Source organism: Zea mays, chromosome 8 (genome assembly GCF_902167145.1).
Source record: "Zea mays cultivar B73 chromosome 8, Zm-B73-REFERENCE-NAM-5.0, whole genome shotgun sequence".
NCBI classification, from domain to species: Eukaryota; Viridiplantae; Streptophyta; class Magnoliopsida; order Poales; family Poaceae; genus Zea; species Zea mays.
The window spans coordinates 167,254,931-167,269,404 of record NC_050103.1 but is presented as its reverse complement, the minus strand read 5'-3'; the positions used below and the strand labels follow the sequence as shown (position 1 = coordinate 167,269,404).

The window sequence follows — 14,474 nt, the reverse complement described above, 5'->3', positions numbered from 1 at the left end:
TTAGGGCTAGTTTGTAAATCTCAATTTTTCAAGAAATTTCTATTTTTTTCTAAAAAAAATATATTTATTTTTTTAAAAAAATAGAAATTCCTCGAAAAATTGAGGTTTTTTCTAAACTAGTCCTTAGAGATTTATCGGCTCATATATACATCCAACACGACACTACAAATCTAAAGTCTTAAAAGACGCTAGAGATTCAGGCCACGACCGCATTTCACGGCCGCCTTGCCATCGCGCGTCCAACACGTGTACAGCAACGACGGACGCAAAATCATCCTCAAATCTAACTGTGAACGGTGTTGTGTCCGGTGTCCTCTCCTTCCGTGCTGCTCCCATGCCGCCTCGTGCCCGTCCCCCTCGAGATCCGCCGCCTCCCTCCTGCCGCGTCATTGCCTCTTCTTCCCTCCGTTATTTCGGATCTGTCGCTCTGCCGTGCATCCTCTCCTCTCCTCTCCCCTCCTCGCTCCTTCTCACTCACGCACCCTGGCCAATGGAGCGGCGGTGGCCAGTCGGGTAGCTGGGCCCGCACCTGGGCCCCTCGCGCGCTCGCGTGGCGTCCCACGGACAGCCGGACCGGCGGCGTCATGACGGTGAGCCATGATGGCCAGGAGGTCGGGGCGACCTAGGTGACGGCGTCTGGAGAAGGCAGCCTCCGTCTTTTCCGCGAGGCCACGTTCCTGGCCTCTGATGCTTCCTCCCACGTCGCCTCCTGCCCGCCTCCCTCCTGTTTCACCTCGGCGACCAGCTGTTGTAGTGAGCACCTCGAAGCCAGCACGTCCCTCTCGGCCACGAACGGGCGGGCAAGAAGCTCCGCCACGGACGCCCTCCTGCGATAGTCTTTCTGCAGGCACGCGACGATGAAACTCCGGAGCTCCGGTGACACCGCGCCGTCGGGCAGCACAGGCGGCTCGCCGAAGCAGATGGCGCACATGAGCGCCGCCCAGTTCGGCTGCTGCCCAGCGGGAAGCAAGGGGTAGCGGCCCATGAGGAGCTCCAGGACAGTGACCCTGAGGTCATGTTTAGTAAATCTAGCAAAGCTGTATCGATTAACCATTTTACTGTGTAAACACACAATTGAGACTAAATTAAAGGAAAGAAGTTGTACTGTAACTGCACCCTGACTTACTAGCGCTTTTGCAGGTGTGCATATTTTTTTTCCTTCGTGAAGTATGCATATGTTGATCCTGTTTCCCACCACCTTTTCCAGATTTACTTGATACAGCTGGCTCCTTTTCGTGCAATCCTTTTTTGTTGTGTCTCATATCACGCCAAGGGGGTGATGATTGCTTGGCAGAGTCATTAGAAGATGTAGCTTCTATTTCATCAGAACCACCAGATTGATTAGAAGTTGTAAGGCTATCGTCCTGGTCAGCCTCAACGTCCTGATTCAAAGGAGGATCACATCTTCTCGGAGATGAAGCTCCTGTTTCATGAGATGAGTTGTCATTACCACCTTCTTTGCGAGCTTCTTCGTTGACCGCTTGCTGCTTTTTCTCTGGATCCTTAACTGGTGTTTTATTGTTATTCTGGAGCACTGAATGTTTATTAATGGATGCAGGGTTGGTTTCATATTTACTTCCTTGATTAGCACCATTGCAGCTTATAGAAACTAAAACACTGGCAGATGGCAAAGTCAGATCCCCATGAATATGGTCCTTTTCCACTGACCCAATATTTGCAGAGATATCTTCCAGATCTTGGGTTACTTTCTCACCCCTTTCCTGTTGCAGAGCACTCAAATGAGCTTTCCTGCTGTCAGGCTGTGAAATGGTTGTATCCTGTGCAGTTATGCACTCAGGCAAATGCTCAGATTCATATGCATCTGTTGGTAAGACATCGCTGATTCTGTCAAAACCTGGAGTTACTGTGGCATGAGTGCTAGGTCCTTCGCGAATGGAAACCTTAGATGACTGATTGCTGGAGCCACCACCATCTGCCCCATCTCCATCAGCACAGTAAGATAGAATTGGAGATTTTCGCTTACAAGATTTTGGTCCAACTACAACAGTATGGTCATGTTTATCCTGCTGGAAAAAGGGCTCAGTAATGCTTCCCTGCAAAGGTACATCACAGCCATCTGAAGCAAGCACAGATGCAACGGACATATTCCCCTCCACAATAGGACTCCTTTCTGAGGACCTAGCGCCTAGACCAACAGCATCTATAGTATCTTCTTGCGGAGGGACGTAAGACCTGCTTTCAGGCATACACGGTTGGTGAAAAATAAAAATACCTGATGAAACAAAGAACAGTTACAACTTTAATGTAAATACTTGATGAAACAAAGAACAGTTACAATTTTAATGTAAATTATGTTTAGTCTCTCTGTGTTTCACCTGATCATTGCTTTAATGCTCTTCTGTTTTTTGGAAGATTCATTCCTTGAAGTAGTAATTGTGCTAAATGATTTAATCAAATCCTCTGCTAAATTTTAATACAACATGAACAATTGTTCGCTCCTTTTACCTCGCACTGGATAGGGCGCCCCTTCCGCCTGTTCTAGTGCTCCTCTAAATTACAGAGGACCAAGCTCATCTGGTACGCGTAGCGGACGCCTGTTTATCCACTGGTTGCAACCGGTCCACCTGCAATAACTGCAAACAGCAGTGCTCGCCCACGCCTCCCGTGCTTGATTTTAGCAAAGTAAAATCATTTGAAGTATGGAGCAAATGTTCTGGTACATTTTTTATGCAATCAATTTTTTGTTGTTGTACAACATCGAAATACTATATAATACAAATTTTCCATACATTTCTTTTTTCTAAATAGTAGCGACGAGCAATTTCTCCATAGAATGAAAATGTATTGTAACAAGTATTTTTATTTCATAAAATACGCAATTCAAATTTTATAATAGCCGAAAGGGAATTAAACAAACTAGATTATCAATTCCGGTAAAACATATAGAAGACCGTTATGATAAGCTAGAGATGAAGAAAATATAGATGATAAAATCTTTTAGAGAGTCCTGTTTAGGGGTGGAATTTAAAAGATTTTGGTGAAGACGGCCTAAAGCAAAATTGTAGGAGTACTCACGTATTTCCAAGTAGCTACTAGTTTGGGTTAGGCAATAAAAATTTGTATTGTTTTTTTCTAGACGGAGAGATTGGTAGATATATGGCTCTAAAAAGAGTACAATTCTATTATATATGATACTTTTAAATTTATATATTACACTAATTGTAATTAAGTTTTATTAATAGTTATAATATTGAATAAAGACCATTAGATTGATTATAAAAATATTTTCTATTATAGATCAATTTAAAGTGATAAATGTAAAGATTATTTATTATAAAGTTATTTATACATGAATCACTTTAAGTGATACATAATTACCAATAATTATCCATTTTCTGGGACGAAGGGAGCAGATAGAAAGATGGCCGGTCCGTCATTTTCGTAGGCATCACTGGGAAGACAACCACACGTCCAAGTCTACGTTACAGAGACAAATATATCATTATATATTAATCAACAACGGAGTACTAATTAACTATTATATATAGTATAGACCGAGAGGTCAGCTAGAGACAACAGCTAGGTTTCAACGGAAGACTTTATATATATATATATATATATATATATATATATATATATATATATATATATATATATATATATATATATATATATATATATATATGAGTTTTTTTTCCTTTATAGATTTTTTTGATAATAGTTTTTTTCCTTTAAGTAGCCTGAAGACACTCTTTTTTCTTCTTCTCTACTTTATCATTTTGTATTATAGACAATAGATTAACCAGAACAAAAAATATTTATAAAACATTGAAGGATGTCATAAATATCTATAGTAAAAATATGTTTTAAATATAGACCTTTAATGTATAAAGAATAATATCAGAGCGAACGATATATTAAAGAATAAAACTTTTATAAAAATCTCCCTTCATATCAAACTAAATTTTGTTTTACCATTTTAGCAGATTCATACAATAATTAATGTATATGTTATATATATGTCTATATTTGTTATCATTTATATAAATATAGATATAAAAATCTATAGCTAAAATGACTATTATTTTAAAATAGAGGGAGTATAAATATAGTAGAGAGATATAAAGGATACCCTACTATACTATAAGTAGTGATTTTGTACCGTAGACTATATATCTTATCCATCAAATCAATATTAGTTTATATCTTTATCCTCTGGCTCATTCACCCGCCCGCTCCATTCCATTCCTATCAAATCAGACGTCAAACAGCAGACGCGGACGTCCGCACCGCACCACGAGTCGACGAATCAAGGCCAGGCGATCAATCCAGGCACAAATATCTCCGGCAACCGGCAAGGCCAATCATCCGATCCGATCCGCCGGCCCGCCCACACACCAACCCAAGGAATCTATGGAGCCGCGCTACAGTACCCTTTAAAATGTAGGAATTTTAAAGAAATTATATAGAGTTTTCATAGGAATAAGTTCGTTTTCACATAAAAACACATAAAACAGGAAATATTCCCACGTTTCAAAGAAGGGCTTAACATTTTTTTAATACCGGAGAAGTGGATATAAGAAAATTAAAACCTCGAGAAGTCCACTTGTGCGACTATACTAATTACCCACCTAGCTAGATTCATACGATCAGCACATCGCCTGACCTAAACCTAATTTTCAGGCACCATAGATTTTAAAAAGTATAAAAGTTAACACGTTTAGACCCAACACCATCATTGACGTACAAGTACGCTACCTACTTAGAATAAAAGAAATGCCTAGAGCTAGCATTAAAATTTTAACAGTTAACATCTCCAAATAGTCGCTTAAAGTAGTGCACTTTATTAAAATATAGAGCCCAACCCATAAAAATTAGTGCCAACAGTGTCCTATTTTATAATTTATTTATCAAAAAATCTAGAGAACACCATGAAGCGACCTAAATATACTACACCTTATATTAGTGCTCTATTCTTATTTCTATATCATTCTCAACATTTTCTTTCCTAATAATGTAATTTACTTTTTAAAATACACAATTTATGGCTTAATTGTTGGAGCTCAATTTTGTTTTTTTCCTAAACACTTTAAATGATGTACTATTTTAATTTTTTGGACACTATTTTGAGTCATCTTGTTGGAGTCTAATATAATCGTAACACAATGTTTGTGATATCACATAAATGCCATTGGTCTCGTCGTGGCATGTGTTTTGGATGTATATCTATTTGATATGATATCATGCAATTGATTGTCTCTCCGTCCTCAAAATATTTACACATCTTTCTTTTTGACGAGTCAAACCTTTTCTTTAAGTTTAACTAGATTTATAAAAGAGTACCATTAATATTTATATTTCCTAATATGTTTATTACGAAAATTTATTCTACTATTAATCAGGTGATGCTTATCAAGGATGATAAATACTAATGTCTTTTGCATGTATTTGATCAACCTTAAAAACGTTTTGATTCATTGAAAATTGAGATGTTTACTTATTTGAAGACGGAGATGTTACTTCTCATATAGTCTTAGCCAAATTCAATATAGTTTGCGTGACTCACTGATTTATTTTATTCTATATAATAATATATCTATTTTATGCAAGGTAGTCTAGGTAAATTTGCTAGATGAGTTATTGAAATTTTTGGTGAAGAGTACTTTAGCCTCCAAGGACTGATAAAGTGAAACACCTCCTCCAGGTTGCAGAATCTCGTGGGTTTCCTCCTTTACTTGAAAGCATATATTGCATGCATCCACAACGAGAGAAATGTTCGTTAGTATGGAGAGCTAAGAGTGTGCTTGGTTGGCCGCCGCGCACGCCACAGCGCGCTACAAATTTGCCAACGTCGTTGCGGCGACCAAATCGAGCGCCGCTGCTTAGGGTGTGGTAGCTTCGGCGCCACACCAAACATGCCTTAAATTCATTTGTGGAGTTAAAGATGTTCCCACCATGATCCTAGAGGAGGTACCCAGGGGGCGACGGCAGGGAGAGGGCAAGGGGGACAATGTCTCCCCTAATTCTATAGGACATGTTAGTTTTTTAGCTAATTCTAATGTAAATAGTGTAAAAATGATTCTAACAGCCCCTTCTATTCTAATTTAGCGATCCTGGCTTCGTCCCTGGAGGTACCATCAAAAGATCTTACGATATAACATGTTTTTTGGAACTGCATGATCGAACAACGATATGAATGTCTTAAATAAGTCACCATTATTTATCTAAAAGGCTTTAATTCGTACCGGATTCTACTGCTTTATACAATGTTTTTGTCTCTATAGATTACAACTGCAGCAGTGCAAATAATCTGTTTTAATCCGAAGCGAAAAACTTCATGCATACAATGTGTTATAAATGGAAATGAGTATAAGACAAGATATTGTTAAGAAACCGTGCGGAGACCAAGGTTCACTTTCTGGCCCGGATTTTGCAGGTTACCTAGTAAAACTTACCGTTACCGATAATGACCGGGAAACCAAAACCGGCTCAGTTTTTTTTTATGTATTTCGGTTTTAAATTTGAAAATATAAAAGTTAAAATTTGATCAACGTATTAGCGGTTTCTGAAAAATAAATACAAAACGGTAATGTAATCCCTGGCGTAGACACACCATGTTCTACTGCCGTGTGTCTTAGTATATACATCAAGAACCCTATGTTCTACATGTCTTTGTAGTACTTTGAATGCTACAAATATACTACGCGCTGTGACACGCACGCTTGAATAAGGGTTGCACGGTGTCGTGGTGTTTGGCGGAAGCGGCGAACCAGCGAGCGACAAACAGTCCGCCAATCCCGCACGGACGGCGCGCTGCAGGACTGGGACGCCCACCCAGTCAGTCACCAAGTCAAACATGGCATGAAAACTACGTACACATCCTCTTGAGTTTTGAACTGGGAATCCAGCACACTTCTCACCTCTACTCCTACCAGACTAGCATGATTCCCAGACAGGCGACCAGGGAGGCTCCTTCCTGCCCACCTACACCCGTTCAAGCACGCCAAGATTGCTGGCTTTTAACTGTCTTCACCGCTTAGCGCAGGAGCTCCCCCTCCCCTACGGTAGAGGCTACAGGAAGACGCTATCATATGCAACGCTTCCCCCTAAAGCGCCCGCTACGGTACAGCAGCGCGCTATATTCTTCTCTCTCCCCCTGAATGCAGCGTGCTCTCCTTTCCTCCCCTATCTACTGTGTTGTGGGCCCACAATTAATTATTAGTAGATGAAAAATTGATAGGAGGTGAAAAGTATGTATAGAAAATGATATTTTATGGTTGTAGTGGGGTATAGAGGAAGGATTTAGGGGGAACCGTTGTACAGGGTGGAGATATAGGGGGGAAAAGAACGCTGACGTGGCACGTAAGTGGGATATAGGGGGAGAAATTTAGGGGTAACCGCTGAACACAGTCTTATGTGGCTTCAGTTTTCTTCTGTTCCCATAATTCCAAAGTATAGACCAACACGAAGTTTTTCTTCTTCTTCCAAATTTGATTAAACTTCAGCATCTGCATGACTGCATCAGAAAATAAATGTCCATATTACGGTGAATGCCACGAGTCTGATCCATGCGTTTTTTTATAAACTTACTAAACAAAGTTTATAAACAAAGAGAGATTTTTTTTAAAAAGGGGGGGGGTGTAGGGATATAAAATACTGTACTACCTTGTTTCCATTTTGACTCTGCTCAATTGTTTTTTAGTCGGTCCAATTTATCACTCAACAAGATTTTCTTCTCTTTAAAAACATGTAGTATTAATAAAGAAATGGGTGGTCAATGACTTAGAGGGTGTTCAAATGCAATAGAGCTAATAATTAGTTGGCTAAAATGTACTAGTAAAATTATCTAGCTAACTATTAGGTATTTTTGCTAAAAATAGCTAATAACTGAACTATTAGTTAGACTGTTGGATGTACCTCAGAAATCTGGACATAAACCTTGGTTTCTCGAGACGATTTCCGTATGCAGAAAAAAAGAGGAAAATGTTTTGTGAGTATTTTTGCAAAGCTCTCGAGTTACCTCTAGCTAATAGAATTTTTGCAAAGCTCTCGAGTTACCTCTAGCTAATAGAAATTTCCCGTGTTATTAGTTTATTTATCAAATATACATGCATCATGGAAGAAAAAGGCCATGGAATCGTGAAACTTTTTTTACCTCTTCTACGTGGTATTAGAATTATTTAACGTATTGCGAACAATAATCCGCTGCATCTAGTGATAATGATAGCACAGCCGCGGCGGCGTCGTTCCAAGTGGACGTAAACATAACAAATTCCTCGTTTATCTTGCTGTGTCTGCCAACTTTCACTTTCTTCTTTTTTTTTCTCTACACCTTCCGCTCCAACATCAGGTGAACTCCATGAGAACAACCAAAGTGAAAGGTCAAACCATCTCAACTTTAACCGCAGGTAAAAGTGAAACCTCAACAATGATGTGATGACCTGAGACTGAAAATACGAAAGGAGGAGGAGCAAGATGAAAAAGGAAAAATCCAAATAAACAGAGTAAAAATCTAGAAAGTGGGTGCGGAAACCTTTCCCTAGATTTTCTTATTCGCCCCTTCTCTCTCCTTCTATTTTCAGAGAGTCCCCTCGCCTCTGCCTGCCTGTCCCATCCCCAGTCCACCAAGCAGCGCCCGTCACCATCTCTCCCCATCCCCTTTGCCACCCTCGGTCTTCTCCCTCCTCAGGGCAGGCAGGGGAAGCAGAAGAAGGAAGCGAGAGCACGGAGCCTGATTTGGTTTGCTTTTTGTTGCCCAGACTCGGAGGGAGTTGGTGCCTCTGTGTCTCTGTGTGTGTGGAGATGGACCCCAAGTTCCCCCCACCCCCACCGCTAAACAAAACGGAGCCCACCACCGCGACGACCACCACCACCTCGACCGCGCAGCAGCAGCAGCAGCAGCTGGATCCTAAGGACTACCAGCAGCAGCAGCAGCAGCCGGCGCAGCACCTGCAAATCCAAATCCACCAGTCGCAGCAGGACGGAGGCGGCGGAGGGAAGGAGCAGCAGCAGCTGCAGGTGGTGGCGCAGCCCGGGGAGAGGAGGCAGCAGGCGCTCGCGCCCAAGCGGAGCTCCAACAAGGACCGACACACCAAGGTCGACGGCAGGGGCCGGCGGATCCGGATGCCCGCGCTCTGCGCCGCGCGGATCTTCCAGCTCACGCGGGAACTCGGCCACAAGTCCGACGGCGAGACCGTCCAGTGGCTGCTGCAGCAGGCCGAGCCGGCCATCGTCGCCGCCACCGGCACGGGCACCATACCGGCGTCCGCGCTCGCCTCCGTCGCGCCCTCGCTCCCGTCGCCCACCTCCGGGCTCGCCAGGCCGCACCACCACATGTGGGCGCCGTCCGCCGGCTTCTCCTCGCCCTCCTTCCTGAACTCTGCCGCCGCGGGCACGGGCGATGCCGCCGGTATCATGCAGCGGATGGGGATCCCCGCGGGCTTCGAGCTGCCGGGAGCCTCCGCCGCCGGAGCCACCCTCGGCGCCGGCGGCCACATCGGCTTTGCGCCCATGTTCGCTGGACACGCCGCCGCCATGCCGGGGCTCGAGCTCGGGCTATCGCAGGACGGCCACATCGGCGTGCTCGCCGCGCAGTCGATCAGCCAGTTCTACCACCAGGTGGGTGCTGCCGCCGGCGGCGGCGGCCAGATGCATCACGCGCACGGGCACCATCATCACCATCACCAGCAGCAGGAGGACGGGGAGGACGACCGCGAGGACGGCGAGTCCGATGACGAGTCTGGGCAGTAGTAGTGTAACCGTTCAACCTTTTGCGTTGCTGAATCTTCCCTCAAGTTGGAAGGAGAGAAAAGTGTATGCGTGCAGCCACGGGATGCTTCTGCTACTCTTGGACTGTTGTTGGTCGAGTTCTGATGGATTTTTGTGTTCATTTTTTTCTCGTGTGGTATCCAAACTCAACGGAGGCCTCTCTTGCTGTGAGGACTTGCGGATTCGAGATCATCCTCAGTTCTTCCTACAATCTCATGGAGTGGATGATCGCCACAGCCTTCTCTCCGACTTCCAGGTTTTTTTTTCACCTTTTGCATTCAATATGTGTATGTCACATCTGGGAACCTTTTTAAGGAAATATGGTTTGGTTAACTATGATCCTATATGTGGTTATGCTCACCCTGCAGGTGTATACTAGCTGAGAAAATGATGGATTGGATCGATCACCCTTGAGTGAGTGCCTTATTTGTTATTGCAGTGTGTAGATATTCAGGTAATTTTGCAGTTAGAGAGGTGTTCTTTTTATTGTAGTAGTGATCCACGTTTTAAAACAATCAAGGTATTCTCCTCCACAGGCTGTCTATGCAATGCAAGTATAGTACAATTCTAGTTCATGACCACGCATACCACTTTTCTCCTTCTCTGATATGTCTGTGATCTGTTTCTGACAAGGTATCTTTTTCTTTTGTGTGATGAAACATGCATATCCTAGTTGTTTGCTTGAATCATCAGTTATTGTTTCAGTATATTTGTACCTAGGAGAATTGTCTATCAGGCCCTATATGGTAGTGCTCCTCTCCGGCTCCAGCTTCATGGAAGGAGCTCTACCAAAAAGTTTAGTTGGAGGAGCCATTTTTTTTTGTGAAAAAACGATGAAGTGGAGCTGTTTTATAGGAGCCACAGAAGGAGCCCTTTGGGAGGAGCCCTCCTAAACACATCTTAAGGGGTGTTTGGTTTCTAGGGACTAATTTCTAATCCCTTCTATTTTATTCTATTTTAGTTTCTAAATCGCTAAAACGGAAATTAAAATATAGTTTTACTATCTATATTTGGTAATTTAGGGAGTAAAATAGAATAAAATGAAGGGGCTAAAATTAGTCCCTAGAAATCAAACACCCATAAAGTAAAACTCTGTTTTATATTATAGATTGCACTTTTATGGAGTGAATTTTTGAATAGTGGAAAAGATAGGTAGTAAGAGTATGTACAACCTAGATATTTCGTTGTTGCTCTCCAGGCACTAGATATATAAAAAGACCATTCATACGATCTAATTTGTCCAAGTCTTGCATCTTATTCACTATAACCCCTCAATATACGATTTATTTATGTGGCTTGTATGAGTATAACCGTATCTAGACTTAGAGACCCGTGCTAGATACGTTTCTTCGTTAAGATAACATCTCTTGTATATTTTTTTTTTTTGCACTTCCTTGATACTCCTTAAGATATGGAGTATTTATATGGGTTGTACATGCACTAAACTGCTTGCCACATTCTTCTATTCAGGGGTTGTCAAATATCCCCTGCTCATCTTCTACAAGCTGTTCTTTTTATTTCCCGATCTTTTGTCTTGGCGAATGGCTACATTCTATTTCTAGGCTACGTGTAGCATCAGGGACACGTCATTCTTTAAGAACATCCATATCATCTGAACAGTACTTGGTGTGTGGATCTTTTCGCTTTAAACAACATGCTGAAGACAACATCGAGATCAAGCGGGGACTTTAAGCCGGGCAGCTGTTCGGTAAAGTTGCTGAGTGTGCACAAAAGACGACCTTTTCTACGTGGGTATCATGATTGTGTTGGCAGGTGTAGCTGCTCAACGTATTCTACTAGTTTATGGCTGAGCTTGCTTACCACGACTGCAAGTGCCGCTCTGATTGTTCTTTGCATGGATTCACACGTTTTTATGGTCCTCATAACATCCATGTATGAGATGTTGTTCCTTTCGCTATCCCAAAATAAAATTTGTTTTAGCTTTTTAGTTGGTTCATACAATATCGATGCATATGTTTTATATATGTGCCTATATTCATCATCATCTAGTTTTTTTAAAAAATTGATAGTACTTTAGGGGTTGCCTACAATATCTTTTTTCTTTTTCTTTTTTTATATAGATGGGGGGTTTGGGAATGTACAAAGTTGCAACCTCAAACAAGGTAACATCTCACAACATTTGCAACCAAGTTCTAAAAGTGTCGGCTAGTGACTTTTTATCCTATAGGAGATAAGGGTCATGTCTTCGATGAACATGTTTTTGCGCCGCTGGATTATGGGAGGGATTTCACTGAAGATCCATCCATTCCGGCATTTCCAAATGCTCCACATCATGATTATGACGATCTCCATAGACCACGGCTTCCTTAGCTCCGTCATGATCATCCCGACCACCAAGTGGGGGTTGGTCAACCTGGGGAAGTAATTCCGACGATTTGCCAACACCTTTTTGCAAAGCTGCATCTCAAGAACAAGTGAGACTAGGTTTCAAGTTTCTGCAGAATGCAATTCTCACATGTGTACGATTCCAACTCCATTTTCCGTCGCTTGAGCATCTCTCTTGTGTTGAGCCTGTCATGCAAGATCAACCAGAAAAACATCTATTGTTTCGGCTAGCATTTGGAGCTCCATAGTCGCGAAAAGGTCCGTGAAGCTTGTGAATATGAGAGACTCATCTTATAAGCTTTATGAGAAGAGAAACACGTGGAACCCCACGCTACCCCCATTTGTCACTTTGCTCCCTTATATGAACCCTACCAAGTTCACTATCAAGTTCATCATCATCTAGTTGAATATAAACATAAAAATGGAGAACTAAACCGAATACTCTCCGTTCCAAAATATTAGTCGTTCTAACATTTAATAGATGTATGCAATAGTTAATGTATATGTTTTATACATATGTCTAGATTTATTATGATCCATTTGAATGTCGACATAAAATTTAAGGGCTAAATCAACTACTATTTTGAATCGGGGAATACTATTTTGGTAAAGGGAGTATCATTTATCTGTTTGGTACCTGCTATGTTCTCATGAAACTCATGGGCACATGCATGGTCGGCTGTCAAATGGTGATCCGTGGTAGTAGGTACCCGAACACCACTATACATCGGCATTGTACTATGCTGAAATGTTCCAGAACATGGAACATATTTCTGTTGCTCCATTTATGTAGTAGTACATCTTTTTTTTCTTCCTGGTGGCTATGGTTGGTTGCTAGTGACCTCATTGGTCCTATCCACCCTGGCCACTTTATTTGGCGCGTTGCAGACGTTGCCTGTCGATTGTGAAAAACGTTGGCGTGGTAATTTGTTGGTATCGTCGTCCATTTGTATTATTTTATTTTCTTGATGTGAATACGCACTCATATAAATCGCACTGCTTGTGTTTTCTGTTCTGGTGACCTTTCTAACGCATCAATGGTCGCCGCCCCTGCATGTTTCTGTACTTCCTTTTCAGTTGAGGCCGTCTCGGTTGTTTCGCTCAAATTATCCAATGGTTAGGGTTGCAGTCGATTATATTTGGTTGTAAGAATTGAGGGGATTAAATCCTCTCATATTCAATTTTTACTGGGAGGAGATTCAATCCACCTCAAAACACTTGGAACCGAACATGGCCTGGTAGGGAACGTATCCTCATTGTTAGTGACACGGTTTATGACTTTCTCGGAGCTTTTGAACGCATTGGAGTTAATACTTTATTGACTTAAAAATTGCTATGACTAAATAATAGTTGGCTAAGTATTAACAAATTTTAGCTCGGTTGAACAAGCTAATGAACTAATGGATAGTTGAGGGTGTAGCTAATGATTAGCTAGACTATTAGCTAGGGTGTTTTGATGTCTCCAGCTAAAACAACTAATATAGATATTAGCTACGCTGTTTGGAGTTAATTTTAGCAGCTAACTATTAGCTCTAGAGTATTTAAATAGGGCCTTAATATACTAGTAGACACCACTTTTTCTTTGGTTGCTGATGTCAGGCTAAAACATGATTAGAGAACGTGAAAGCTTCTTTGCTATCACTATGTGTGTGTCAGTGTATCTTGTCATCATCGCCTGATCTCCCTGGTATTTGTATCATCGTCTATGGTGCCTCCTTTTCTCGACAAAAAAGGTGCTGTGGCCATTTTATTTGGGGCGACGGCTTTGCGTTCGTCCAATCTTGGTGGCGCCTTTAATTTATTTTTTTGCGCGCCTTTTGAACCATCCTGCCTAGTTCAGACCTCGACCTCCTTCTATCATGATATCCAACAGCGTATTCTATATCTCATCTTTATAGATGGTGTTTGAATGCATTCGAACTAATAGTTAGTTGAATTAGTTAGCTAACAAATAGCTACCTAACTATTAACCAATTTACCAAAAATAGCTAATAGCTAAACTATTAGCTATGATGTTTGGACGTCTCAACTAATTTTAGCTACTAACTATTAGCTCTAGTACATTCAAACACCCTCGTAATCTCCTTTATGGATTGTTTATCTCTAACAACAAACTCTACATCTTGCTCTCTCTATATAAACATCTATACTAGAGATATATTTCTACCACATATGTATTTGTCATACCTTCAAATGTTTCATTAGTTTTGCTTAATGAGTTGTTTAAAGTGTTATAATAGATAGAATAGAGGAGAGGAAATCCATATAGATAGATAGGATAAAAAAGCATCCTCTATATCTAGAGAACGTTGTTGTAGGAGGGAATCTTTTCTATTTATAGCCTATAGGCTTCTTTATTGCTCTTGGAGTAGCCTTAGGCCATATTTGGTTTCTTTAGT

General features: G+C 41.6%; 1 protein-coding gene across 1 annotated transcript; it reads left to right on the top strand.

Moving 5' to 3' along the window:
• Positions 1–8,627: 8,627 nt before the first annotated feature.
• LOC100274570 (uncharacterized) lies at positions 8,628–10,308 on the top strand. The gene is made up of 2 exons (NM_001148924.1): positions 8,628–9,985; positions 10,098–10,308. The coding sequence occupies exon 1, from the start codon at positions 8,764–8,766 to the stop codon at positions 9,709–9,711; it is 948 nt and encodes a 315-aa protein (NP_001142396.1). The 5' UTR covers positions 8,628–8,763; the 3' UTR covers positions 9,712–9,985; positions 10,098–10,308.
• Positions 10,309–14,474: the final 4,166 nt, after the last annotated feature.